We start from the raw sequence: 25,650 nt of genomic DNA, 5'->3' as shown, positions 1-25,650 counted from the left end.
TTTAAAAGCTTGATTGAAAAATATTAATATCACAATAACTAATATTGCTACCATTTGATTTGTCTTCCTAGAATTGATTTTAACAATGTAACAATTTAAATGTATTGCTTTCAAAATTATTTTTAACATTTTAATTGAACAAGGCTTTATAACATTTATAACATTTCTGTGTGTATTTGGCTGTCTTATTCCCTATAATGTCTATTGAAAACCTCTATCATGTTCTCAAACAAGCATCCATCACTTCATACTCCTTGAACAGCAGTAAATTTCCCCCTTTTAATTCATAAGGAAAAGAAAGAAGAAAAGGAGGAAGGAAGTTCAAGGAAGGAAGGAAGGAAGGAAGGAAGGAAGGAAGGAAGGAAAAGAAAGAGAGAGAATGAGAGAGAGAGAGAAGAAGGAAGGGAGGGAAGAAGAACAAAAGGAAGGAAATTCTGACATATGATATGACACAGATGACTTGTGGGGATATTACACTAAGTGAAATAAGGTAGTCACTGAAGGACAAATATTGCATGATTCCACTTATGTGAGATATTAGGAGTAGTCAGAACTCTATAAAGAGATAAGTGGGCAATGAGGAGTGAATGTTTAATGGTATACGGTTTCAGTTTTACAAGATGAAAAGAGGGTGACGGCGGGTGGTGATGGTTGCACAACATTATGAATATATTTAACACCACTGAACTGTACACTTAAAAATGCTTACAATGGTAAACTTCATATTAGGTATATTTGACCACAATTTTTAAAAAATAAAAAAAAAAGAACACGAAATAGGCACTGCATTATAATTCCCTCACATAAGCCTCCACCCAGTCTACCCATTTGCCACTTATCCTCAAGGGTCAGTGGAAATGAGGATCCTCATCTTTTTGAGAGCGAATTACTATCATGCTCTATAGTCAATCACCTACTACTTTCTTAATGACATTTCTATACCAATTAATCCCTAGTGTTTTATATTTTCAATCTCTCACTATCTTCTATAACTTTACATTTCTCTAAGTCTGTCCGATCTCGTACAAACCCTCCATCCACCTATGGTCTTCTTAGTGATGGCCTATTTCTCTCCTTGCCTTCACTGGTGAGTTTCCAGAAATAATATACATTGTGCCTCTACCACTTATTTGTGCCTTCATCCTCAAGCCATTGTAGCAGGTTCTCAGCTTTCATTGCTGGACTTCACTGTTTTTCTAGGGCCACTATGCTCTTGGCTGCATTTGAAATTTTTTTCTAATTGACAATATTTTTTATTGAGACATAATATAGACACCATAAAATTAACCCTTAAAAGTATACAATTCACTTTTTGTAGTTTTTAGTATATTCACAAAGTTGTGCATCACCACTATCTAATTACAAAATGTTTCTAGCACCCCAAATAAGAAACTCATGTTTATTTGCAATCACTTCTCATTCCCCTCTACCCCTAGGCCCTGGCAACCACTACTCTACTTTCCTTTTTTTTCTCTTTTGAAATAGCTTTATCGAGGTGTAATTGACACATAATAAATTACACACGTTTAAAGTGTATAACTTCACAATTTTTGACATATGCACACAACTGTGAAACCACCGCCATAGTCGTGATAATGAAAATAAAGATCATCCCCAACAGTTTCCTTGTGCCCTTTTATAAACTCTCCCTCTCTGTACCTCCCTCCAAACTCTTCCTCTGGTAGCCCAGGATCTGCTTTCTGTAACTTTAGATTATTTTACATTCTCTAGAATTTCTTTTTAATTTAAATTCAATTAATTAACATAATGTATTATTTATTTCAGGGGTACAGGTCTGTGATTCATCAGTCTTATATATTACCCAGTATTCCTTACAACACATACCCTCCCCAATGTCCATTACCCAGTTAGCCCATCTCCTCACCCTCTCCCCTCTAGCAACCCTCAGTTTCTTTCCTAAGATTAAGAGTTTCTTATGGTTTGTCTCCCTCTCTGGTTTTGTCTTGTTTCTTTTTTTCCTCTCTTCCCCTATAATCCTCTGCCTTGTTCCTTAAATTCCACGTATTAGTGAGATCATATGATAATTGTCTTTCTCTGATTAACTTATTTTGCTTACCATAATACCCTCTAGTTCCATCCATGTCAATGCAAATGGCAAGATTTCAATTTTTGATGGCTTTGTAATATTCCATTGTGTATATATACCACATCTTCTTTATCCATTCATCTGTTAGTGGACATCTCAGCTCTTTCCATAGTTTGGCTATTGTGGACATTGCTGCTATAAACATTGGGGTGCAGGTGCCCCTTCAGATCACTACATTTTTATCTCTGGGGTAAATACCTAGTAGTGCAATTGCAGGGTCATAGGGTAGCTCTACTTTCAACTTTTTGAGGAAACTCCATACTGTTTTCCAGAGTGGCAGCACCAGCTTGCATTCCCACCAATAGTGAGGAGGGTTACCCTTTCTCCACATCTTCGCCAACATCTGTCATTTCCTGACTTATTAATTTTAGCCATTCTGACTGGTGTGTGGTGGTATCTCATTGTGGTTTTGATTTGTATTTCCCTGATGCTGAGTGATGTTGAGCACTTTTTCAGGTGTCTGTTGGCCATTTGGATGTCTTCTTTGCAGAAATGTCTGTTCATGTCTTCTGCCCATTTCTTGATTGGATTATTTGTTCTTTGGGAGTTGAGTTTGATAAGTTCTTTATAGATCTTGGATAATAGCCCTTTATCTGATATGTCATTTGCAAATATCTTCTCCCATTCTGTTGGCTGTCTTTTGGTTTTATTGACTGTTTCATTTGCTGTGCAAAAGCTTTTTATTTTGATGAACTCCCAAAAGTTCAATTTTGCCTTTGTTTCTCTTGCCTTCAGAGATGTGTCTAGCAAGAAGTTGCTGTGGCCGAGGTTGAAGAGGTTGATGCCTGTGTTCTCCTCAAGGATTTTAATGGATTCCTGTCTCACATTTGGGTCTTTCATCCATCTTGAGTCTGTTTTGGTGTAGGTGGAAAAAAATGGTCCAGTTTCATTCTTCTGCATGTGGTTGTCCAATTTTCCCAACACCACTTGTTGAAGAGACTGTCTTTTTTTCCATTGGATAGTCTTTCCAGCTTTGTTGAAGATTAGTTGACCATAGAGTTGAGGGTCCATTTCTGGGCTCTCTATTCTGTTCCATTTATCTATGGGTCTGTTTTTGTTCCAGTACCATACTGTCTTGATGATTATAGCTTTGTAATGGAGCTTGAAGTCCAGAATTGTGATGCCACCAGTTCTGTTTTTTTTTTTTTCAACATTCCAGTCCTGTGAAAAAAGTTGATGGTATTTTGATAGGGATTGCATTAAATGTGTAGATTGCTCTAGGTAGCATAGACATTTTAACAATATTTGTTCTTGCAATCCATGATCATGGAACATTTTTTCCATTTCTTTGTGTCTTCCTCAATTTCTTTCATGAGTATTCTATAGTTTTCTGAGTACAGATCCTTTCCCTCTTTGGTTAGATTTATTCCTAGGTATCATGGGTTTGGGTGCAATTGTAAATGGGATCAACTCTTTAATTTCTCTTTCTTCTGTCTCATTGTTGGTGTATAAAAATGTAACCGATTTCTGCACATTGATTTTATATCTTTCCACTTCACTGAATTCCTGCATGAGTTCTAGCAATTTTGGGGTGGAGTCTGTTGGGTTTTACACATAGAGTATAAGCATTCGAACTTTTTAATTCTTAGAGGACCTGATCACTTAAGCAATTTGACATTGTTGTTCATGTAACACCCAGTCATAACACCATCTCTCTTGGTTTTAATGGTTCCTGTAAAGCTGTCTAGCCTCATCTTGCTTTAATGTATATAGTCCTTTCCAGTAACTTCTATGGAGTTTGTCTTCATTGGTTTTCTCTTGTAAATGTACTCTCTGAGGTGGTTCATCCACACTGATGGATTAAAATGGCATGTATATAGTGATAACTCTGAAATGTTTTGGAGACTTTTGCCTGGAAATTCACACCCATGTGTGTACTGAAGATCATGGAAATCTTTAGGTGGGTTTTCTGTAGTAATTTCATATACAACATATTCAAAATTGAATGGATTGATTTTTGTTACTTATTATATATTAATTACTCATAGAATCTTATGATCTAATGGTGCTTAAAATTCTGGCAATATAGGAAATAATTATCATCAAAATGTATAAGATTATTTAGACATATTTTCCTTGAATTTAAGAGTAAAAATGTTTTTATATATATGTGAGTATTATATATATACAATATATGTAATTAAAATAGAATTTGATTTAGAGTTTTCTCAATGATAGAGTACTTATCCATGACCTAGATAGCTCTCCTAACCAAAAGAAACTTTATCTAGATATTTGTGTGTGACAATGTATTTATTATTTCTATAGGATGTGATAATTGTGAGGACAAATGCTACAAATCCAGAAAAAACATGGAGATCTTAAGCAACTTGACATCTAAATTTCCAACCTTCTTGTTGACTGGCATTCCTGGCCTAGAGCCTGCCCATGTGTGGATCTCTATCCCCTTCTGTTGTCTCTATGCCATTGCCCTCTGTGGGAACGGCATGATCCTATTTGTCATCATTACCCAGCAGAGTCTCCATGAGCCCATGTACTATTTCCTCTCCATGCTTTCAGCTGCTGACTTGGGCTTGACTGTTTCTACAATGTCAACAACATTAGGTATCCTCTGGTTTGATGCAGTTGAAATCAATCTAAATACCTGCATAATCCAGATGTTTTTTCTTCATGGATTTACCTTCATAGAATCTGGGGTGCTGGTGGCTATGGCCTTTGACCGCTATGTGGCCATCTGTGATCCTCTGAGGTATGCTACTATTCTCACTAATTCCAGAATCATTCAGATGGGCCTGTTAATGATTATACGCACTGTAGTATTAATAGTACCACTACTTTTGCTCCTTAAGCCCCTCTATTTCTGTAGAACAAATGTCCTTTCCCACTCCTACTGCTACCACCCAGATGTGATTAAATTAGCATGTTCAGATACTCGGGCCAACAGCATCTGTGGATTAATTGATCTCATCCTGACCACAGGAGTAGATACACCATGCATTGTCCTGTCTTATATCTTGATCATTCGCTCTGTCCTCAGTATTGCTTCCCCTGAAGAGCGACATAAGGTCTTTCACACCTGTGTTTCCCACTTTGGAGCAGTGGCTGTTTTCTACATTCCCATGATGAGCCTGTCCTTGGTGCATCGCTATGGTCCACAAGCCCCCAAAGTCGTCCATTCGATGATGGCCAATATATATCTGCTTTTGCCTCCCATGCTCAATCCCATCATCTATAGCGTAAAAACAAAACAGATTCGCAAGGCTATATACTCAGGCTTCTCCTTACAAAATAAACAGAGATGACTGCTTGAGAAAAACCTGAAAAAAGTGACTTTCACTGCAGAAAAGCAACTCTGGTAGGTTACTGTCTATCAGATATGTTTTTTGTTATTTTATTCCTTTATTCAACAAATATTTAGAGGGCATTTTTGTGTCTTCAGTCATAAAATATGTTACACCTCAAGAATTTTATAGTCCAATAAGGGAAATATGAAAACATTAATAATGAAATAATAAAAATACAGTAATTAACATTTAGTGACTACTTTATACTATGTGTTCTATTAACAGCTTTTAAGACATATTCCATTTATTTTTCAAACAGCTCAATGAAATATATAATAATATTAATTACATTTTAGAGATGAAGAAACTGAAGCCTAAAGTCATGTAGGCCATCAACCAGACATCAAACATGGCTCAGGGTTCAGATTTGAATCCATACTCTCTGCATGTTAGATGCCACAATCTTCACTAGTGTATTAATACTTTGCAAAAGCATCTAGGAAAAATATTACAAGATCAAAAGTAAGAACTGAGTCTTCTTGTTCATGCATCATGCCTTTAAAAAGTTGTGTTTTCCTTCCTAGAGTATACTTTAGCTTGTTTTCTTCATTCATAGTTAATAGTTCAAAAGGTAGGAATAGATATGTCATGCCATGTAAGCCATAGACCAGTGTCTAGTACTGGACAGTCAACAGCACAGCCTCAAGAATTAGGGGCATTTGCTAATTCATTACAGGAAATAGGAACTTTGGAGAACTGGAAAAAGTTTGAGGCAGAGTCTCTTAACCTTTTTTAGGCATAATGATCCCTTTTGGAATCTAATGAAATCTATGAACCGTTCTTCACAGAAAAATCACATATAAACACATTCATATTATCCATAAAACTTCAGAGGTTTCACAAATAACACAAAGGACCTACTATAGATATCTTAACCAACCAAAGAACCAAGGTAAATAATTCACGATGTTCAGCCTATAAATGGTTATACATGGCCACACCTAAAATATGGTTCCTAAAAAAAGAATTTTTTGGTAATCATATCAATTTAAGAGGCAGGGAGAAGTTTAAAACTCAGTTGTATAAAATGGTAGAAAATGCAGGAGAAAGTGGAGGTAGAAACCTGATGGGAATCACGTCAATTTTATTGCAATTGGAAAAGTAACAAATAGGAGGGATGCTTCATGTATCCCACAAACACTGGAGGCAGCAATGTGCTGAAACCAGCACACATCAGCTTGCAAGCGGCCATACTGTGCAGCTCATCTCAACTCTTGTGTTCAACAATGTCATATTGGCAGTTTGAAATCAACATTTACACTTGGGAACTGACAAATACTACAAATGAGGACTTTTTATTTTTCAGAGATTCAGTTTATCAGCATACCAGTGACTGGGTGCCAACTTCATGTTTGGCTTTATAAGAAGCAATAGAAATTAAAAGTTGGAAAAAACATATTCCCTGAACTCAAGAAGCCTTAAAGTCTAGTGTGTGAAGCAGTGACATAGACAAAAAATTATAAAGTAATGTACTAAGTGTTGTGATGTTTGATAATGCAAAATTATACCCCTTGTTTGTGTTGCCATCTAAATTGAAAATATTTCCAAAGGTAAATAGACAAGTGTATTGTGGACGCAACTCTGTGGAAGAATGTGAGAAGTACTGTGTCACCATTTTACTCTTCATGGGAGAATACTCTCCTGAGTTTTAAATTCACAGATCCAATCTGGATATAGCGTTGAAGAATATAAAAACACAAAACTTTACTTTTTTCTTTTCTTTCCTCTATCCATCAGATTCTTTTAAGTGAATTTAGATGGTAGGGTTTGTATTAGTGGCTTAAAGAACATCTTTTGCTTGAATAACACTATTCTATAAAGGAATTGACTTGTAGATTTGGTTTAAAAATTTGGGTGCACCTCCTGAATGTATGGGGGACTTTTGTTCTGGTAATTCTACATGCCTGTTAGCTGCCTAGTGCTTCAGAAAGAGAACACATAAGAATATTAAAGTTGAGAGACTTATATATTGAGATGCTCAGAGGGCCACAATATTACAAAGCTTACACTTAACATCCTACCCAAGAAAAGACTCTAGAAATCTCTGGAGACCTAGCTGAAATTGAGCAAGAGAACAAGGTAATGGCAAAAGGGACATGTTTTTTTATGTATTTGGGGGACTTGATAAGGTGCAAGCAAAAACTTGGATAAAAACTTTGAGTTGTACTGTTGATCTACAAAATGTCTAGGATACTACAGATATATGTTACTTAGTATGATTCATTAAAGGGAATAAACTAGTGCTTGGCTTAGTGTATAGAGTGGGCTTGAGGTAAATTTATCAAATTAACTTTCTAATAAAGTTCAGTAGCTCAAGGGGGAACCATTAAAAAGATTCTCATAGGATGGGGTGCCTGGGTGGCACAGTTGGTTGAGCGTCTGACTCTTGGTTTCAGCTCAAGTCATAATCTCAGGGTCATGAGATCGAGCCCCACCTCAGGCTCAGCACCTAGTCTGCTTGGGTTTTTCTCTTTCTTTGCCTCTCCCCTCCTCACCCCAAATAAATAACTAGATCTTTAAAAAAAGATACTCATAGGAGAGTCTTCAGGATCTGAATAGTTCATCCTATAGGTTACATGTAGAAATAAAAGTGACAGTCAAGAAAATGCATGTGAAGGCATTTGATTATTTTCATTATGTTTTTCCATACACTGTATATGTCCTGGTTCTTTCATTATGTACATCTGTTGTGTTCCTTGCCCTTTTTTCTCTCTTCAATTGATCCATCCTGTAAGCTGTCATCTGATCAATTATGGAAAAAATGAAATCAAAATGTTTCCTTCAGAAGGATGGATCAAGTCTGTCAGCCTTGAAGTAAAACGTGCTTGCTTATCTACTTCATTACCTGTGTGTTCCAATTAGACTTGTATTCTTCCCATTTGTCGAATGCAACAGGTTAACTTCAAGGTGAATCATGCTTGTTCCCACACTAAATACCACATTCCTTCTACTTTTTCTTTTAATACACATTGTATTCATGATTCTACTTCTTTTATGAACAGTTGTTTAACCAATAAAATAAAATGGCTGAGGAAAGTGAGCACACTGGGATGAATAGGTTATATAAGGTCAGAAGACCTACCCTAGATTGTGTTCCTTGAGAAACCTAGAGGACACAGCATCCACTAAGTTCATTAGGAATGAGCTGCAAGAATGATACCCCCATCACTGAGAAGTGGCTCTTCTCTGCTGACCAGGGACAATATGAGATGCAGTCACTGAGCTAGGTTCATTAATAGCCATGTATACAATGCAGTCTGGACAAAACAGAGGCCAGGTAATCACCAAAAACCAGAGGGCTGCACTTATTATAAGAACCAACAAGGTCCCAAGGGCAGGCAAGAGAACTTAAAAGTGCAAGCAGTTGTGGGGATGTTCAACAGAGCATGACATCCCTAGGGCGAAATAGACAAACAGCCAACAAGGGGCTAGGTAACATTACAAATAGGAGACAAGAATGGAAAAAAAGGAGACTGGAAGAATTGTCATACTTTGACGTAAGTTTCACCTTGAGTTAAGGAGAAAAATGAGAAATTTTGGTAGAAAGAATCATCTGAGACTATCAGGCAGTTCTAAACAGAATTAGTCAAGGTCATTGGGTATCCTCAAGTCAAAGTCATCTGTCAGAGGAATTCTGTATCATCTAGGAATGGGCCTGCCTTAGTTTCCCTGCCACATTCAGTCACTGGCTGAAAACAGCTCATGGAAATGTGACCTCTGTGGAATGTGATGGTGGACGGTAACAGCTCAGAACTGGGACCATTGAGAAAATCAGAGATGTGAAGGGCACATTTAATAATAAGCACATCTATCAAATTGAGAGAAAAGTATGTAGGGCAATACAAGGAGTGGCCAAACAACCTAACCTTGTGACAGAGAAGCCAGAGCAGCTCTGGGGTGCTCAGGAGAAGCACCTGCCTTGTTTTCAGGTATGTGGGCTCCCCTCAAAGTTTCAAATACTAAAGAAATGCAGTATCAAGGTGAAGGATGTGAAAATTTTAGTATTGTTTTTGCAGCTTTTCTATAACAGAAATTATTTTGAAATACAGTGTTAAGAATTCTCATGAGAGGGGTGCCCGTGTAGCTCAGTCAGTTAAGCATCTTACTCTTGATTTCGACTCTTCAAGGTGAATCATGCTTGTTCCCACACTAAATACCACATTCCTTCTACTTTTTCTTTTAATACACATTGTATTCATGATTCTACTTCTTTTATGAACAGTTGTTTAACCAATAAAATAAAATGGCTGAGGAAAGTGAGCACACTGGGATGAATAGGTTATATAAGGTCAGAAGACCTACCCTAGATTGTGTTCCTTGAGAAACCTAGAGGACACAGCATCCACTAAGTTCATTAGGAATGAGCTGCAAGAATGATACCCCCATCACTGAGAAGTGGCTCTTCTCTGCTGACCAGGGACAATATGAGATGCAGTCACTGAGCTAGGTTCATTAATAGCCATGTATACAATGCAGTCTGGACAAAACAGAGGCCAGGTAATCACCAAAAACCAGAGGGCTGCACTTATTATAAGAACCAACAAGGTCCCAAGGGCAGGCAAGAGAACTTAAAAGTGCAAGCAGTTGTGGGGATGTTCAACAGAGCATGACATCCCTAGGGCGAAATAGACAAACAGCCAACAAGGGGCTAGGTAACATTACAAATAGGAGACAAGAATGGAAAAAAAGGAGACTGGAAGAATTGTCATACTTTGACGTAAGTTTCACCTTGAGTTAAGGAGAAAAATGAGAAATTTTGGTAGAAAGAATCATCTGAGACTATCAGGCAGTTCTAAACAGAATTAGTCAAGGTCATTGGGTATCCTCAAGTCAAAGTCATCTGTCAGAGGAATTCTGTATCTTCTAGGAATGGGCCTGCCTTAGTTTCCCTGACACATTTAGTCACTGGCTGAAAACAGCTCATGGAAATGTGACCTCTGTGGAATGTGATGGTGGACGGTAACAGCTCAGAACTGGGACCATTGAGAAAATCAGAGATGTGAAGGGCACATTTAATAATAAGCACATCTATCAAATTGAGAGAAAAGTATGTAGGGCAATACAAGGAGTGGCCAAACAACCTAACCTTGTGACAGAGAAGCCAGAGCAGCTCTGGGGTGCTCAGGAGAAGCACCTGCCTTGTTTTCAGGTATGTGGGCTCCCCTCAAAGTTTCAAATACTAAAGAAATGCAGTATCAAGGTGAAGGATGTGAAAATTTTAGTATTGTTTTTGCAGCTTTTCTATAACAGAAATTATTTTGAAATACAGTGTTAAGAATTCTCATGAGAGGGGTGCCTGGGTAGCTCAGTCAGTTAAGCATCTTACTCTTCATTTCGACTCAGGTCATGATTGCAGGGTCCTGAGATCGAGCCCCATGTCAGGCTCCATGCCTAGCATTCTCTCTCTCTCCCTCTGCCACTCCCCCACCCCCACTTGTGCATGCTCTCTCTAAAAATAAAAAAATAAAAAAATTCTCATGAGAAAACATCTGATTGACCATCTTGGGTCAGGTATGTAAGTCTCTAGTATTGCTCAGTCAGGTTCATGTGTACAGGCCCAGTATATTTGGCCCACTTCTACGTTTGGGTCTATCAGAAAAGGGAAAATATTTTACCAAAGAACCACCCAACACCACTCATATATCTGCTTTTTATCCAAAAGAGTGCATTAAGAACATTTGATTAATGACAAATGTCTTTAAGACAATGGCCAGTATCCTAAGAGTTAAATGATTGATTAAACAGAAGAATATTTTCAATTTGAAAATTTCCCTTTAGCAAAACTCCTCAAGGCAAAAGTTCCAAGGATTAAAAAATCACTGATTAGATGAATAACAAGACAGTTATGTAAATTTATAAAATGTAAACACATATATTAGGATGTCATATCTTTCCTGCAGGCCAGCAGAGACAAATTCAGATATTTTGAAGCAAATGATTAAAAAATAATCAAGATTAAAAATCTACTTTGTTAGACGCAGAAACAATAAAATGTCCCTTATGTCTACATTTAGATTCTTCATGAAATTTTCATGTTTACTATATTAAAGAATTACTTATTCTGACAATTACTATTTTATGAATTCAATATAATGCTAGATGCTTTGCTACTAATAACAAATAATGCTATATACCATTAAACCTTAAGAAAACATAATTCTTAGTCTGGGACAATTTATGAGAATTAAAGAAAATATGTAAAAACAACTACAAAATGTTCATAGCAACTTAACTCTTTGTTTCTGTACTCATTGCCCTATGTTATGTTAAGCAAACAGAAAAGATGTCCATTATCCAAAACTAATTTCCACAAAATTACAATTTGTTCATTACTCATTCAGTGAATATATATCAAGATCTACTACATGTAAAAATAAATAAAACATGAGCGTATACTCTCATGAAACATTTTTTTAAAGATTTTATTTATTTATTTATTTGACAGAGAGAGAGAGACAGCCAGCGAGAGAGGGAACACAAGCAGGGGGAGTGGGAGAGGAAGAAGCAGGCTCCCAGAGGAGCAGGGAGCCCGACGTGGGGCTCAATCCCAGCACCCTGGGATCATGCCCGGAGCCGAAGGCAGACACTCAACAACTGAGCCACCCAGGCGCTCCTCATGAAACATTTCTAACTATGTCTTCCTACCAAAATAATCCATAACTCCCAACAGTACCTCAAATTCAGCAAGTCCAAAGCCAAAATTTATTTTGTTTCTTTTACAATCTGATCCTTCTGTGGATGAGTGAAATTATCCTTGATAGTGAAGGACGTAAAGTGAATAAGTTTTATTTTGAAAAAACTCAACCAGCCTCCTCTGGCCCCTGGCAACATGTCTTTCCACAATGAAACTGGTTACATAGAGCATCATGCAACTTCTTTGATGTGGTGCTTAATATACTTCCCTCATTTCCAACTCTACTATCTGTTCCTTCAGAATCTGCCTGTACTATAGGCACACTCTGCCACATGTCCCTACCTTCAATCTCTCTTCATTCTAATTTATGTCCTATGCAAATATCAGATTAATCTTATAAGAGAATCACAACATTGCTTAAAATAATCTCCAATAGCTTCTCTTGTTGTCCAAGTTGTACATGAATTCTGCCAGCCAAGAAAACATTATGTTCTAATCCTGGGTAGCAAGGTAGTAGATCTCAAAGTGAGATTTGCTCTCTCATAATTATCCACAGAAATCTTTATACCTATAATTTTTTGTACATTTTTAGAAAAGTTGAAAAACAGGGAAAAAGAAACTCATCAAAGATGGCAGGCAAAAGGCTGAAGCATCTCCATTATTGAGAGAAGCAGGTAGTAGAGTTCTAAGAGCAAATCTCATTTTGAGATCCTGACTCCAATTCCTTTGGCTAAATACCCAGAAAGGGAATTGCTGGATCATATGATAATTCTTTTTTAAATTTTTTTGAGAAACCTCCATACTGTTTCTACAATGGCTGTATAAATTTAAATTCCCACCGATGGTGTACCAGTGTTCCCTTTTCTCCAAATATTCACCAACATCTGTTGTCTTTGTTTTTTGTGGCTATTTTTCCCCCCAAAGTAGGCATCCTAGTAAGTGTGATGTGAAATCTCATTGCTTTTTTTTATTTCCATTTCCTTGATTATTATTAATGTTGAGCATCTTTTCACATACCTGTTGACCTATATATAATAATACTGTATTGTATACTTAAAATTTGCTAAGAGGGGAGTTATTATGATAAGTGTTTTACAACCTACAAAAAATAATAGTAAAGGTGGTGAGAGAAAACTTTGGAGGTGACATATATGTATATGGCCTTTATGATGATGCTGGTTTCATGGCTGTATACTTTCTCCCAAATCCATCAAATTATAGACATTAAATATATACAGCTTTTTATAAGTCAATCGAACCTCAATAAAATGGTTCAAAAAAAAGATTTCCGGGGTGCCTAGGTGGCTCAGTCGTTAAGCATCTGCCTTTGGCTCAGGTCATGATCTCAGAGTCCTGGGATCAAGCCCCCGTATCAGGCTCCCTGCTCAGCAGAAAGCCTGCTTCTCCCTCTCCCACTCCCCCTGCTTATATTCCCTCTCTCACTGTGTCTCTCTCTGCCAAATAAATAAAATCTAAAAAAAAAAAAAAAAGATTTCCATGAAAATTCTACTGAATACGCTTGCTAAATTATACAGCAATATGTATTCCCTCTGTAAAACATACTGACTGATGCTAACAGCCAGTTAACACTCGTAGCTCTTTCTCCAATTAGCAAATCTTCATTTTCCCCCAAGATGTGCACTGTGGGCTACTTGTTTTTCCTTCACCATCACAGTTATTATAATGGAAATTGTATATAGTATATTAAAGATACGGTTTACAAAGGAAGATAATATAAAATTGCCATTTGCAAAATTACACTGAAAGGCCCCAACTCTACATAAAACAATGATGAATAAATTACACATACGTCTCAAGTTAAAATAAAATTTTCAATGTAGGTTAAAATTACTTTTATGATTCCTATATTTAACCAACCTATTCGCTACTTAGCCTAATCATCAACCAAAATAGAGTTGAATAAGATGGCTTCTATTTTGCTTATTTATGATTCTTTTTTCTAGACTGTGAAATAGATCTGCAAGAGTGAGGGATAAATTAATTTGATAAACACTATTGACCACTGATTTTGTGTCAAGTACTTTGTTTATCAGTATCTGTCAGGTAAACTTAAAATGTTTGTTTTAGTCTGAACAACTAAGACTAAATAAGATAGTGTACCTGAAATTACTTGGAAAAATTAATCACTATACAGACATTAATTAACATAATCCCTGAAGAAGAACCAATCTACTTTTTTTCCCCTCAAATGGAGTTGCTTCCATTTGAGGGGCTATGCTGACAAATCTTCCTTCTATTGAAAGGGTAAACTGCATGGAACCCCTTGACTTTATAAATTTATTTTACTGTTTGCTTCTGAATTGTAGAAATCCATTTGCTCATTTTAACAAATATTTCATTCATATGTACTATGTTCTTGGCACTATGCTATTAGTTGGAGATACTTTCAGAGTATTTGTTATTTCACTTAGTTATACACAAAAATCTGTATAATAGATTATTTACAAGAAACATGGTGGGAATGCAAGTTGGTACAGCCACTTTGGAAAACAGTGTGGAGGTCCCTTAAAAAGTTAAAAATTGAGCTGCCCTATCACCCAGCAATTGCACTACTGGGTATTTACCCCACAGATACAGACGTAGTGAAGAGAAGGGCCATATGCACCCCAATGTTCATAGCAGCTTTGTCCACAATAGCTAAATTGTAGAAGGAGCCGAGATGCCCTTCAACAGACGAATGGATTAAGAAGATGTGGTCCGTATATACAATGGAATATTACTCAGCCATCAGAAAGAGCGATTACCCAACATTTGCAGCAACGTGGATGGGACTGGAGGAGATTATGCTAAGTGAAATAAGTCAAGCAGAGAAAGACAATTATCATATGGTTTCACTCATTTATGGAACATAAGAAATAGGAAGATCAGCAGGAGAAGAAAGGGAAGAATGAAGGGGGGGGTAAACAGAAGGGGGAATGAACCATGAGAGACTGTGGACTCTGGGAAGCAAACGGAGGGCTTCAGAGGGGAGAGGGGTGGGGGAATAGGATAGGCTGGTGATGGGTATTAAGGAGGGCACATATTGCATGGTGCACTGGGTGTTTTAAGCAAATAATGAATCATGGAACATTACATCAAAAACTAAGGATATACTGTATGGTGACTAACATAACATAATAAAAAATTATTATAAAAGAAAGAAAAAAAGAAACACATAGAAAAAATCAAGAAGAAATATTGGATCCTCATCTTAAATGGTGTATCCATGTTCAGAGTAATGATTCAATTTCATTTTTAATGAAAACACATAAACACAGAGCTACCATGTCAATATGTTTATATTTCTTTGGTTCTCCGCCTCCACATTTCCTGGTGCCAGCTAAATAACTTGGGTGCAGAGAGGTGAAGCATAATAGTATGGCACTGAAATCCCCCAAGGGTGTATTTATCCCAGATGGGTAAATGACTACGCCATCAACATTCTTTAGAAAAATTTTCCATACGTAGAGGTAAACAGGTGACCTTCATATACCCCACTCTAAATAAGGGTAAGAAAAGCTCTCCTCCCTGTCTAAAGGCCAAGTTTAGATCAGAACAAGTACTTGGTTATGTCTATAATAAAATGTATCTGATGACTTTAAGCTCCAACATGAGTCATTTAGCTTAGATGAACACAAGTAAGAGTTTCTTGGAAGTGAAGTTAAAGACAATAATTCACTTAGTCTCTGGCATTGCTCCTTCAACATCTTATTTGTATCCTCTCTAATTCTCCACATCTTGAAAGGTAAGACTGTCCCCACCCACCTCCAGTCTCTGATCTCCAAACCCTTGGAGTCACTGATTATACTTACTCTCCACTGTTTGGTTCATTTCCAGGAAACTGATACATATTCAGAAATTCCAAATTCCATAAAGATATTTTATTCTCATCTGTTTAGCTAATCATAGCAAAACTGTGCTTATTCTATGTGTATATTTCCTGACACATAAAATAACCGAAGTCCAAAATCACTAGTGCATCCTCTCTATTGTTTTAATTGGTTTACACTTACTGTAGCACTTTTATTCCATTCAGTTTCTTAAGTCGGCAGTAATCTGATTTGTTTCTTTTTAATTTTGTCTAAAACCAGAAGCAGTATGGTACAGTGAAATGAGCATACCTAGAGAGTCAGACAGACCTGGATTCACACACTGGCCCTATTTGTCTACGGGAATCTTCACTCTGAACCAACGTCTTCTCAACAAAAAGCTGAGAATGTTAGTCACAGCCTATTAATGGTGCTATTCAATTAAACCAACAACAGGTAGAGATATGTGGCAAAGAACCTGGCTCAATATTAATTTTTCTTCTCACTAAGCATAGTAGGGCTACCCTCTCACTGGTCTTCTGACATTTCACCCAGTGCTTTTTTCAGCCCAGGCCCCAGACGGAAACTGCGACACCTCCCAGGTCAGCATGTTCCTAGCGTGCAGCAACTGCTTCCCCTCCCTGTAGGTGGTTAACTCTGTAACATTCCACAGAAGCTGTTCCTAAATTCAGAAAGATATAATAAAGGACTGTCTGAAATAGTTCTCTGTGAATGGATAAGTAAATTAATTTAATTGATTGAATCCATGATATTCGCAATCATGGGAATAGCATTTTGCCTTTTTAGGAAGATTGTATTGTTCATTGTTTTGACAGACCATCATGTGATGGTAACTGATTTTCCTCAGAAGCAGGATATAACTCCAGACCTTTCTTAATATGAAATGACTAGTAATCTAGAAAATCAGACTTCAATCCTCCTTCCTAAAAGAATAGAGGTGTTTTACCCTTCCCTTGATTACTCAAGTGCTGTCCTATATTTTGACTCAATTGATCTCCATATTCCTTAGTTAGGAGTTAATCACCCTCCAGATATCTTTGATATGTGATACCAGTTTAAGCATTAGTACTTCCTTGGTCTGTCCCTTTTATCCTTTATCTTTTTTGAAAATGTAGTAGAAAGTTAGGAGAGGACTGTTTCGGGTAATACTAGCTAGAGTTACTTTAAAATGGAAGTCTATTCTAAATCTTAGAACACTCTGAGAGAAATACGCTGTATGAATAAGGAACAGTTGCGGTACAGACAGAAATTAATGATCAACACATGGGAGGTGGAAGTGCATTCAGATTTCTGGATCATGTAACCTGACACATCAAGCTACCACGGATCTATAGATCTACAGAGCTACTATCAGAATGAGGAAAATAGAACATACAAGTTGTGGGGGCTCTGAGGACTAATTCAGATGCAGTCATGTTGTGCTCGAGTTGACGCTGAGATAATTAAGCAGAAAAATCAAAGAGTTAGATACATGGATCTAATATTTAGGGGATTTAGCCTGAGATAAAGATAAGTATGCTAAATTAGGAAAATAAATGAATAAGAACATTGTTTATAGAATGCCTATGGAACTGAAAGAATGAAGAAATAGACATTTTGTTTATTGAAATAATCAAACTAATTTTTATCTATATCCAATAAGTAAGTTATGTAATCAATTAGATCATAAAATTGTATTTAAATGGGCATATGTAATAGAAATTATCATGGATAGCTTCTAAAGGAACAACAGATATCCTAAAGATATTTTTTTAAAGATTTATTTATTTATTTTACAGAGAGAGCATGAGTGAGTGGGGGTGCAGAGGGAGAGGGAGAGAGAATCTCAAGCAGACTCCATGCTGAGCATGGAGCCGGATGTGGGGCTTGATAGCACAACCCTGAGATCATGACCTGAGCTGAAACCGAGAGTTGGACGCTTAACCAACTGAGCCACCCAGGTGCCCCACTATGAGTTAATTTAAATTATAACTTCCAATGGATTAATTTAAATTATAGCATCTGACAATATGTCTAAGAACTTACAATTTGCTAAAATTAAGCTTCATTCGTTTATTTACATATCATACAATACAGATGCAATCCTGACATAAAATTGTTTCAACTCTGAACCCTAGAAACATTAAATAATTAGGAGCTTTGCAAACATAGATATCTCTAACACATTTGCCTTATTTATTGATAGGGTATTATATTATTATTGAACTAGGATTATATCATTATTATTAACATTGAAAAGTGTGGTATAGTTGTTAATTGCACAGGTTCTAAAGTCTTATTTTCTCTGATTCCCAACATCAATTCTTTCAGATTTTATGACCTTCAGCTATTTATCCAAACTTCTAAACTTCACTTTATGCATCTGAACAAATAAAAATACTTCTCCTTAGGTTTGTCCAAGGCTCAAAGGAAGTAATCTATGTAAGATACTTAGATCATTGTATGAAGCATCTTCTTCTCATTCACATAATATACACCCAAATAACCTCATAAGAAATCAAAAGTCATATTAAAAACCAGGGTATACATGCTACAAAAGACGATTATCATTTTCCTCATGATTTTTACCATGACAGGGACATGTTCCATAATGGTAAACAAGGCAGTATTTTAGTTTACAAATTAAGAAGAGTATCACACTTCAGATCCATGGAACTGAAGCATCTTCCCTCAGTTCACTCTAGTAAACAGATCTCATGAGACAGGATGAACTGGCATTATCTAAGGTGGATTCTTAGGTTATCCCTGAAAAGAGATGTTGTCCTGCCAAGTTAAAATAAATTTGCACTTGGAATATGGGTTTAATAATTCTAAAATTGCAAGGCAAAATTAATCAATTATTTTAGGCTTAGACCTACTCATCATTAGAGTATTTTGGGAAGGGCAAATAAAACATACTGAATATCTTCTATGAGCAAAGAATTATACTAAGCAAAGTTTAGCTAAAAATAAATTCTTATTCTCATGAGACCATAGTAATAAACATAAACTTATAATCCAGTTGAAGGATAAAAACTGTAACAAAAAATATTGATGAGTCCAAATTAGTAAGTGATAAACAACAAACAAATTTAGCTGAGTACGAAATTAAATTGAACTTAATTAAATATTTTATTTCAGTGATGAATCCAACAGACATAATATTGAGTGAAAGGAGCCGACGCAAGTAGTAAATACTGCAGGATTCTATTTATATCAAGATCAAGAACAGGGAATGGTCATTATGGTAACAGAGGTCAGAATAACGGTTACAATAGGAGAAGATATTGATGAGGGTAAGGCATTAGGAAGCCTTCTGGGTTGCTGGTAATGTTCTATCGGTTATCTTGAAAGTAGTTCTATGACTGCATACAGATGCATTAAGCTGTACTCATTAAGCCGTACTCTAAAGTTTTGAGCACTTTACCAAATGTGTATTAAACTTTAAAAGTAACTTTAAAATTCTAAATTTAGAAAATCAAGATCTTACAAGAGAATTCAGCTCCTGCAGATCATAATGCAAATTTTCCATAATTCTACTTTCCCTACTTTTCTCTTGACTGGGGTCCCTGGACTTGAATGGGCCCACGCCTGGATCTCGATACCCTTCTGCTGCCTCTATTTAACTGCTCTTTCTGGGAATACCCTGATCCTGTTTGTAGTCCTCACTGAGCCAAGCCTCCATGAGCCCATGTACTATTTCCTCTCCATGTTGTCCACCACTGATATTGGCTTATGCATCTCTACACTGGTGACAGTACTAGGAATATTCTGGCTCAATGCCCGGGAGATCAGCTTTAATGCTTGCTTATCACAAATGTTCTTCATTCACCTTTTCACTTTCATGGAATCTTCAGTGCTCCTGGCTATGGCTTTTGATCGTTTTGTGGCCATTTCCAACCCACTGAGATATGCTACCATTCTAACTCATGCAAGGATTGCACAGATTGGTTTGGCAGTCATTACCAGGGGGACTGTCATTCTGACACCACTAGTTCTGCTTCTCAAGCGTCTATCGTTCTGCCGAAGTCATGTGCTCCATCATTCCTACTGCTTCCACCCTGATGTAATGAAGCTCTCGTGTTCAGACACAAAGATCAACAGTGCATTTGGACTAACAGCAATCATCTCTACTGCTGGAGTGGACTCTATCTTTATCTTGCTTTCCTATGTCCTGATCATTCGCTCAGTTCTCAACATTGCATCACCAGAGGAGAGGAAAAAGGCCTTCAGCACCTGCATTTCTCATATCACAGCTGTGGCCATATTCTACATCCCTTTAATCAGCCTGTCTTTTGTTCACAGATTTGGAAAACATTCTCCACCATATGTGCCCACACTGATTGCTAATATTTACTTGCTCATTCCCCCTGTGATGAATCCCATCATCTATAGTGTGAAAACAAAGCAGATTCAAAAAGCTGTGCTCAAACTTGTGTGTTCTAAGGGAACTCATATTTAACAATTATTGGCCCATAAAGAACTTTTTCAAAGTCAGTGAAATTTTATCATAAATTGGAGTTATAACCCATGCAATTTTAGAGTTGCGTAGAGTTGGGTGTCATCTAATTCAAACATCTCCACAATGCTGTTAGTCCTACAACTTTCCTACCACCAAAATACTAAGTCAGATTCTCAGTACCTCTCAGTTACCCTATTCCTAGATGACTAACTGACTTCCTATCTGTCTGCTGTTTCTATCAACACTACACATCATTCATTTTGAATTAATTTTCCAAATATCCAGCACAAATAAAATTTAATAACAAACCAATATGCATCTCTTCCATGTTTATTTCTCGTATATCATTCCTATCTCTGACAAAGTCCTCCACAATTTGGATTGTCTTTTCACTCTTTGTCTTTTCACATACTCTGCAGTCTAAGAAAACCATTCTGCTAACTGTTCCTTTATGTAGGTGCAACTTTCCTAATGGTGAGCTTCACTGTTAACTCTACTTCAACCTTGACACCCATTTTCCACCTTGAAATTCTACTTATATGTCAAGGCTCATCTTCAAATATCTTCTTCATTAATTTTTTTATGATTTCCCCAATGACACTTGATCTCTCCTTCCCATATTTTGCCTTTAAAAAAAAGATTTTATTTATTAATTTGAGAGAGAGAGAGAGAGAATAAGCAGGGTAGAGGAGCAGAGGCAGAGGGAAAAGCAGACTCCCCACTGAGCAAGAAGCCTGATGTGGGACTAGATTCTGGGACCCAAAGATCACGACCTGAGCTGAAGGCAGAGGTTTAACCATCTGAGTCACCCAGGTGTCCCATATTTTGCCTTTTATAGTGCTTTGCCAGTATCTTTTCTTGCCTTTATGTACTTTTGACTATATGAATATGAATATAAAGGCTGTCACAAGTTTATAAATTCTCTAAATTCTCTAAATTAAAAAAAGCCTTAAGGCTTCTACAATCCTTAGCAGATACTCAATCCTTAGCAGATACTCAATGACAGTTGTTGAACTGAACATAACAGACTATCAAATAGTCCATCTGAACAATTTAAGTGTCATTTAATTCATTTTGCATGTATAAGACATTTTCTTACAATTGATCCCAATTTTTCTACCTATATTATCCAGCAATTGATCATAGTTCTGCTTTCCAAACCACATAGGATAAGGGCTATTTTAGAACCTGAGATCACAGTCTCTGGAATTCATCCCAGTTTGCATATGGCCCAATTTGACTAAGAATCATTTAAGGAGTTTTTTTCATGAATGGTTTCTCAGAACCAACTACTACACATAATTAAAAAAAAAATTCTCAGGTGCCAAAGACAAGTTCACTGATTGTGACAAATGCACCACTTTGATCAGAGATGTTAGGCTGTGCATTAAGTTGGGGTGAGGGGTATACAGGACCTCTGCAATTTCCACTGAATTTTGTTGCTATAAACCTAAAACTGCTCTTAAAAACCCCAGATCTATGAAAGTGCAGATTCCTGAGCCCCACTCCCAAACTTTTTTGTTTTACTAGTTCTAGCATGAGGCCTACGAATCTGTATTTATAACAAGATCCCCAGGTATGTCTAATAGTAGGTTTGGGAAGCCACTGAACTCTAACAAGGTACAACTGTATATATCTCTCTGTTATTTATTATCATCCATATAACATTTATTTGTTTTGATCTCTGTAGGGAATGGTGGGGGTAGAGAATAATCTTTAAATCTTTCCCTCTGTGGAAAAACTGGATCTAAAATACCAGAGTATATCAAGTGAATTCAGTGGTCTCCTTCCCGAAGCAGGTGTGAAAACTATATTCACACTCTTTCCATGTTTCCTCAGTATTTATATTTTCCTGGCATATATTTCAATATTATTCATAGCAAGTTAAAAAGAAAACCACCTTAGCAATTGCAGTACATTAAACCACATGGGACAGCAAGCAGATTTAGTCATGTAGCGTTTTTGAAGCACAAAAGCAAAACAAGAAAATACAGTTGACCAGAAAGATCCCTACAGAATAGATTTTTTTTAAGGGGCAAATGATTCTCCTGAGAATGGGTTTCTCATAGATACTCTCCACTCAGAGGTGAATGATACCTCAGATCCTTGTCCCTTCTTCATCATCTTCACTTGATGTAAGTACAGAGGCATCAGAAAGACAGTGGATATGTATTAATGTTAGGTTTATGTGGGCTCATCTTGCAACAAGAAATTTGACTTCATTAGAGGAAGTATTTCTAAGATGCCACCACGCAAGCATAAGATGCTGTGGAACTGCCATTGATTTAAGATTTTACTACTGGAAATGTCCCGGTATTATAGAGTTGTCAACAAAGCTTAGAAAAAAAAAAAATAGAGATTCTTTCCAATGTACTGAATCTCAATTCTGAAAAAAACTCATGAACAGTAAAAATCTGAAAATAAAAAAATCCAGAGCATGAGGTCAGTTTAAAATCTGGCTAGGATTCCTTAGATAAGATAAAATATCTAAAGTGTTTTGTCCATGGTACTAGACACAGGGAGTCTGAGTAGTCCCCAAACTGAATTTGACATCTATGTAGAATTCTGCCACAAAAAGTAAGAACAATATAATTTCTTTAACCAAAAACATAGAATATGGGATATCTAGGGTCATATGGCCAAATCCCAATGTTGAATTTCAAAGAGATAAATAATTCGTCCAAAAATAATAGAGATTTGTTATTCATAAGGCATGAGATTTTAGTTCTTTTTCTTGTAGTGGGGATGATGTTGGTCCATTCAGAATAACAGACTATAATATTCTTTTTTTATTATTATTATGTTCAGTTAGCCAACATATGGTACATCATAAGTTTTTGATGTCATGTTACTATAATATTCTTAAAGAGATCAAGATATTCAAGCCAGACTGATAATGAAGAGATAACGTTCGAAGTCAATTAACTTAGGTTAAATATGTCAGCAGTGGCTATGAAAATGAGCAGCACTAATAGAAGTATCCATAGCTCAAATACATGACTTCTGGAGACACTATTATCTAACATACATGATTAATTTGACCAGCGGTCTTAATAATTTAGCATGTAAAGAAATAACAGCTTTCCATCTCTCTTCAATTGACAAGGAAATGTTTTAAGTAAAGCAACAAAAATCAGGAAATGAAAAACAAATCTATCAAATTTCATGTGTTGGAAACCTTAGTACACATGCATTTATATGAATATTTAGTGTCAAGGAACAACGATAGTGTATGACTATTGAAGGGGAAAAAATCACATGAATACTTGACATTTTAGTAATTCATATGCATATGTAACATAAAAGTTTATTTTTTTAAAGATTTTATTTATTTATTTCAGAGAGAGAGAGAGCATAAGCAGAAGGGAGGGGCAGAGGAAGAGGGAGAAGCAGACTCCCTGCTGAGCAGGGAGCCCAATGCAGGACTTGATCCCAGGACCCTGGGATCATGATCTGAGCCAAAGGCAGATGTTTAACCGACTGAGCCACCCAGGCGCCCAAAAGTTTATTTTTTTTAATCTTATTCTACAAATTTCACCACATCAAGAAGTATTGATATGCAGCATAGTAGAAATTTAACCAATTTTAAATTTACATGAATGGAATTCAAATCCTAGCTTTCCCACTGTATGAAATATTGCAGTTTGTTTATCTCTCTAATTTTTACCTTCCTGGGATGAAAAATTGGAATCTTATATGCAATACGATTTTCAAATTAATAAAAGATAATCCACATAAAGCACAAAATTCATGTAAAGCTTGACACATTGTGGGATTTCATAAATGATAGATCTTAAATACCTTTCCAAGAAGCTATATTATTATCTCCAATTTACCAATGAGAAAGATAGATGATAGATAGATAGATAGATAGATAGATAGATAGATAGATGATAGATATTATGAAGAATTGGTTCACACAATTATGGAGGCTGAGGAGTCCCACAGTCTGCCATCTATAAGCTGGGGATCTGGGAACGCCAGGGCTGTAGTACCAGTCCAAGTCTGAAGGCCTGAAAACCAGGAGCACTGATGGTGTAAGTTCCAGCCCAAGGGCAGAACACTCATGTTCCAGCTCAGCCATCAGGCAGAGAGAGAAAGAACCCTTCATTCCTCTGCTTGTTCTATTCAGGCCCTCAACTAACTGAATGAAGCCCACCCACAGTGGGGAGGGTAATCTGCTTCACTCAATCTACTGACTCAAATGCTAATCCCTTCACAGACATACCCAAAAATAACATTTAATCAGATATATGGACATTCTGTGGCTCAGTCAAGTTGACACATAAAACTAACTGTCACACATACACATACCTAAATCCATTTCTTGCCAACTCTACTTAGAATTCAGGTCTCAATCTAGACATCATTATTTACTGGAAACCATTCCTTATCCCTCACAAAGAGCCTGTTGTCTTTTTATGCACTCTCATAGCATTCTAGATTTATTCTTTACGCTGTTAATTCCATGTTACTTGTCTGTGTCTCCTAGTCAACTAAGTATTTTCAGGGTTGGAGACAACATTGTGCTTAACATTTAATTTCCTGTTTCTGATCCACAGATGTGCAGTACATATTTTCTGAATGACTGAATGAATTTTCAGTATTTGTGCTTGAAGTGACTTTTTTGACATATAGTACTGGAAGCTCACTCCTCCACTGTTTCTGGATCATTCCATGTGTTAAAGAACTTCTTAGGGCTTTATAAATTCCCTCCTGCTGGCTCTAGGCTTGTCTTCTTCTTTTTTTTTTTTTAAGATTTTATTTATTTATTTGACAGAGAGAGAGACAGCCAGCGAGAGAGGGAACACAGGCAGGTGGAGTGGGAGAGGAAGAAGCAGGCTCCCAGCGGAGGAGCCTGATGTGGGGCTCAATCCCATAACGCCGGGATCATGCCCTGAGCCGAAGGCAGACGCTTAACGACTGCGCCCAGGCACCCCTAGGCTTGTCTTCTGTATGGCACATAGATCAAATGTAGCTCTTCTCAAATATAATAACATTTCAGCCATTTGAATACAACCATGTGTTTGCTCTTAGTTTTCTCTTCTCCTGGCTGATTCTAAACTTTATCATTTCCAACTATTCTTTTTTTCTTTATACACTAATCCCTTCAATTCAACTTGATAGGAATAAGACCAATAAAATTAAGCAGTTGCTTTTAGGCAACTGGAAGGCCATGTTATAAAATCAATGTCATTCTATGGAAGAAATTAAAATATCTCTAAGGTATATTCCAATTTAAAAATTCTAGGATTCTACACTATTCTAAAATGTTATAAATTAAAGCCAATGTCTTATGCTGCCTTAGAAGAAACTTCAAAAACCAAAATAGA

General features: G+C 36.7%; 2 protein-coding genes across 2 annotated transcripts; both read left to right on the top strand.

Moving 5' to 3' along the window:
- Window positions 1-4,410: 4,410 nt before the first annotated feature.
- On the top strand, window positions 4,411-5,370 carry LOC103681205 (olfactory receptor 51F1-like). Its single transcript, XM_008710736.2, has one exon. The coding sequence runs from the start codon at window positions 4,420-4,422 to the stop codon at window positions 5,368-5,370; it is 951 nt and encodes a 316-aa protein (XP_008708958.2). The 5' UTR covers window positions 4,411-4,419.
- Window positions 5,371-19,192: 13,822 nt separating this feature from the next.
- Window positions 19,193-20,317, top strand: LOC103681204 (olfactory receptor 51F2-like; the record flags this gene model as incomplete). The annotated part of the gene is made up of 2 exons (XM_040631300.1): window positions 19,193-19,226; window positions 19,401-20,317. Coding segments are annotated over 2 exons (951 nt in total), but the record flags the coding sequence as incomplete, so codon positions are not given.
- Between the last annotated feature and the right edge of the window lie 5,333 nt (window positions 20,318-25,650).

Source organism: Ursus maritimus, unplaced genomic scaffold, assembly GCF_017311325.1.
Source record: "Ursus maritimus isolate PB19 unplaced genomic scaffold, ASM1731132v1 scaffold_16, whole genome shotgun sequence".
NCBI lineage: Eukaryota > Metazoa > Chordata > Mammalia > Carnivora > Ursidae > Ursus > Ursus maritimus.
This window is presented reverse-complemented; position numbering and strand designations above follow the sequence as displayed.

Bases quoted from the DNA above. Each gene is read 5' to 3' on its own strand.
- LOC103681205 (XM_008710736.2), top strand. From the start codon at position 4,420: ATGGAGATCTTAAGCAACTTGACATCTAAATTTCCAACCTTCTTGTTG.